The sequence below is a fragment of the Olea europaea genome, unplaced genomic scaffold, assembly GCF_002742605.1.
Source record: "Olea europaea var. sylvestris unplaced genomic scaffold, O_europaea_v1 scaffold1591, whole genome shotgun sequence".
Taxonomy (NCBI): Eukaryota; Viridiplantae; Streptophyta; class Magnoliopsida; order Lamiales; family Oleaceae; genus Olea; species Olea europaea.
In genome coordinates this window covers 39485-43221 of record NW_019233533.1, presented here as the reverse complement: position 1 = coordinate 43221, position 3737 = coordinate 39485, and the positions used below count along the sequence as shown (strand labels likewise).

Below are 3737 nucleotides of genomic sequence, written 5' to 3'. Positions count from 1 at the left end.
TTACTGGTATGGTAGGACGGAAGGTGGTGAAAATATTGTTTTTGACAGCATTGCACGTTTGAAGAATTTGAGAAATTTTATACAGTAATGCTCTTGTTTACATTATAGTTCTATCTCCGAGAAGGAAATGGCTTGAATTATTGTCTAACGAACATATTCTTTACACGATCTATACATTTGTTTAACATATATAGGATCAAAACTTGGTCTAGATTGAATTCTACAGAATTGGTCTGAAGACCGTTGAATGTAGTGCTTGTGGCAACATATTATCATTTAAATTTGTAAATATTTGGGTTTGCTGAAATTCGAGCTCAAAAGATGGTTGCTGACCCACTGACCATTTCTATTGTTTAGCCCAATTGCTCAATCCAACCAAGTGAAGGTTCTAGATTTGAGAAATCATGTTTCTTAAACACGACTATTGCATTTGTAACTTAAACTAAATGGATGGCTGACACGTGGAGGATTTATGACCGTGAGATGCATGGTTAGCTGGAAACGATGCATATATTTGAAAGGTACACATCAGTTGGGACTTTCGTTTAAAATTGATAAAGATGGCCATAAATTTAAAGGATATATTGGCTCTAACACTGCTAGAAACCTAGACAATAGGAGGTCTACAACTACATATTTCTATGTGGTAAATAATACATGTGTGAGCTAAAAATTTCAACTTCAAAAACTAGTTGCTTTATCTTCAACTGAGACTGAATATATGGCTACAAATGAAGCAGTAGAAGAAGATCTATGGCTAAAGGGCTTATTAAATTAATTAGGACTTATGGAAAGTCAGGTGAAGCTATGTTCAGACAATCAAAGTGTCATTTTCTAATGTAAAAATCCAATTTTTCATGATAGATCTAAGCATATAGATGTTAAATTTTATTTTATTAGAGATATAATTGAAAAATGTGGTATTAAGTTGATCGAAATTCCGACTAAGTTAAATCCTACTGATGCAGGTACAAAGGTAATACCACTGGGTAAATTCATTGATTCTTTGAGATGATTGAATTTTGAAGTTTGCTAAATTTTTCTTTGATTGAATTTTGAAGTTTGCTAAATTTTTCTTTTCTTTGTGAACAGGTAATAAGAGCAAATGAAGTTAGTTGTTTATATTTAAATCCACTTTGCTAAGGTCTCACATTACAGCAAGGTGGAGTTTGTAAAGATTTGGGTTTGCGAAAATTTGAGCCCAGAAGATGGTTGTCGACCCGCTGACCATTTCTATTGTTAGGCCTAATTGCTCAGTCCAACCAAGTGAAGGTTCTATGACCGTGAGAATTCGTGTTTCTTAAACACGACTATTGCATTTGTAACTTAAACTGAATGGATGGCTGAAGCGTGGAGGATTTATGACCGTGAGATGCATGGTTCACTAAAAACGATACATATACCGTCTACAGTCATTTGAACGATAATTTTGAGACCCTAGTCTCTATATTCTGTCTTGGTCCATGCTATTTGTGAGAGATTCACCATCTGGGTAATATTCTTGTAAATTCTTGAATGGAATTCTTGGGGCTGTTAATAAATAACAGTTATCCTAATTTGTGAGTAGTTTTGATTCCTTTATGAAATAGTGGATAGTGAGTTGAGAGGAAGAATTTTTCGAACATTTGGTATTCTTCTGTAATCGATATCCTTGCGTGTGTTTTTAGTTGTGCTAGTGGATTGGAACGAAATCCTAACGGATGTTCAACGGGGGAATAAATGTTAAATAGTGGTCGCTAAACTTTCGGGGTCTTTGGTTGAAAATTTTCATGTGTTCTTTGATTTCTTGTTTTTTTACGTTTTACCTTAAACCGGTTTGAGTCACAAATCTAGGACCAACAACATTCCACAAGAACTCACAACAGAATCAGGTCGGCTTTGGAAATATTTGTGTAGAGAATTTTTAACATAGAATTCCATTGAATAACTCATAACCTTGTAATGGACTAAAGCGTAGCTTCAACATGTGCAAGCACAATGCATCAATCTGACCAAACTAAAAGGTGGTGAAAGGTACAACCTTTAGCATGAATAACATAGGGACCGCTTGGTAGGTATTTTGAAAAGTCAATAGTAGTTTTTGAGATCGAAAAACTATTTTTGAATTCGTTTGACTAATTTTATGAAAGTATTTTTTCTTCTTCTAGTTAGAAGAGTTGGTTTAATAAAACTTCTTCTAAGAGTACCTTTGAGAGTAAGAAGCTCTTTCAAAATTAGTTTCCAAACAAAAATAAAAATAATATGCCGAATGGATCGAACTATCTCACAAATTCTGAGACCCGTTGTATTGAAATTTGGCCCAAATGTTCGAGGGCTTCCAATCAACTTGAAGCCTCAAAGAGTGTAAGTTTGCATATAGGTCGCTCAATACATAAAACCTATATATTAGGTTTCAAAGTGGAACCACCTGTGGGCATTTGGTCTAGTGGTATGATTCTTGCTTTGGGTGCGAGAGGTCCCGAGTTCGATTCTCGGAATGCCCCATTTGAATTTCAGATTTCACTTTTGGGCCTGGATACACAATCATGGGCCTAGACCTTTTGTGAACATATAATGGCCCATAGGCCCATCAAAATTTTAGTCATTTTTGATTATGCGTAAATTGGAATATAAAATTAACTTGAAAATTCATACATTATCCTATCATCTTCATCTTCTTCCACACTCCCACTCTCTCTCTCTCTCTAAATTCAACAATGGCTTCCACATTATCCTCAATCACCCTCCCTCCATCCACTTATCAAACACCCTCAGCTGCTTATCCTGCGCATCCTTCAGTCACCTTTCCAAAACAATCCATTGAATTCCCCCAAAAGACCAACCCCAAACTCCGAGGCCGCGCCACTTTCCTCCGTCCCCTGGCGGCCGTAGAAGCTCCCGAAAAGGTTGTCGACCTCGGTGACCAGATCTCAAACTTGACGCTTGCTGATGCTCAGAAACTTGTCGAGTACCTCCAGGACAAGCTCGGTGTTTCTGCTGCTTCTTTCGCCCCCGTAGCCGCCGTTGCCGCTCCTGCTGGGGCGGGAGTCGCGGATGCTCCCGCTGCGGTCGAGGAGAAGACGGAGTTCGACGTGATGATTGAGGAGGTGCCGAGCAACGCGAGGATTGCTACTATTAAAGCAGTTAGGGCTTTGACTAATTTGGCTTTAAAGGAAGCCAAGGAATTGATTGAAGGATTGCCGAAGAAATTTAAGGAGGGAGCATCTAAAGATGAAGCTGAGGAAGCCAAAAAGCAGCTCGAAGAAGCAGGTGCTAAAGTCTCAATCGCTTAGGGTTTTTTTGTTCCCCTTTTTTTATATATTATTTTCTTTTTTTCAATTAAATATCAAATTGTATGGAAATTGTGATAAATTTTGAATGATTTCTGTACTTAAGTCTTGGTTGTAGATGCAGTCAATCTTATTACCAGTCATTCGCTCTGAACCCAACATTTCGATTACGAAATTCTGTGTTTGAACTGATCTGCTTGTTTCATTCTACTCTGTACATGTGTGCATTCATACATTTGCTTAGTTCATGGGATTTTCATGAAATATTATCATATTATTGACATTTGTATTTGGTGGGGAGAATGGTTAGTTATATGATTTCGATAATGGTATTGCGGTTTTGTTGAGAAGGTATACAGGTTAGTTGGTGCATGGTATGGTATCTTGATCCAATAGAAATAGGTACGATTAAAGAAGAGGAGAAATACCAACAAATATTTCAATATTGAAGTCTTAAAATGAGTGTCC

General features: G+C 37.1%; 2 protein-coding genes and 1 non-coding gene across 3 annotated transcripts in view; all 3 read left to right on the top strand.

Annotated features, from left to right (window-relative positions):
* Positions 1-2434, top strand: part of LOC111376986 (monodehydroascorbate reductase 4, peroxisomal-like) — a 7384-nt gene extending 4950 nt beyond the window's left edge. Inside the window, exons 7-10 of the mRNA XM_023000003.1 lie at positions 16-84; positions 901-976; positions 1093-1110; positions 2390-2434. Of these exons, the coding sequence (XP_022855771.1) occupies positions 16-84; positions 901-976; positions 1093-1110; positions 2390-2434 (208 nt within the window). The remainder of the gene's footprint in view (positions 1-15; positions 85-900; positions 977-1092; positions 1111-2389) is intronic.
* TRNAP-UGG lies at positions 2412-2483 on the top strand. Its single transcript has one exon. It is a non-coding gene; the product is annotated as a tRNA-Pro (tRNA).
* Positions 2484-2633: 150 nt separating this feature from the next.
* Positions 2634-3479, top strand: LOC111376979 (50S ribosomal protein L12, chloroplastic-like). Its single transcript, XM_022999992.1, has one exon. The coding sequence runs from the start codon at positions 2697-2699 to the stop codon at positions 3270-3272; it is 576 nt and encodes a 191-aa protein (XP_022855760.1). The 5' UTR covers positions 2634-2696; the 3' UTR covers positions 3273-3479.
* Positions 3480-3737: the final 258 nt, after the last annotated feature.

What these genes read in the sequence shown, in the direction of transcription:
- LOC111376979 (XM_022999992.1), top strand. Translation starts at nt 2,697, where the DNA reads ATGGCTTCCACATTATCCTCAATCACCCTCCCTCCATCCACTTATCAA.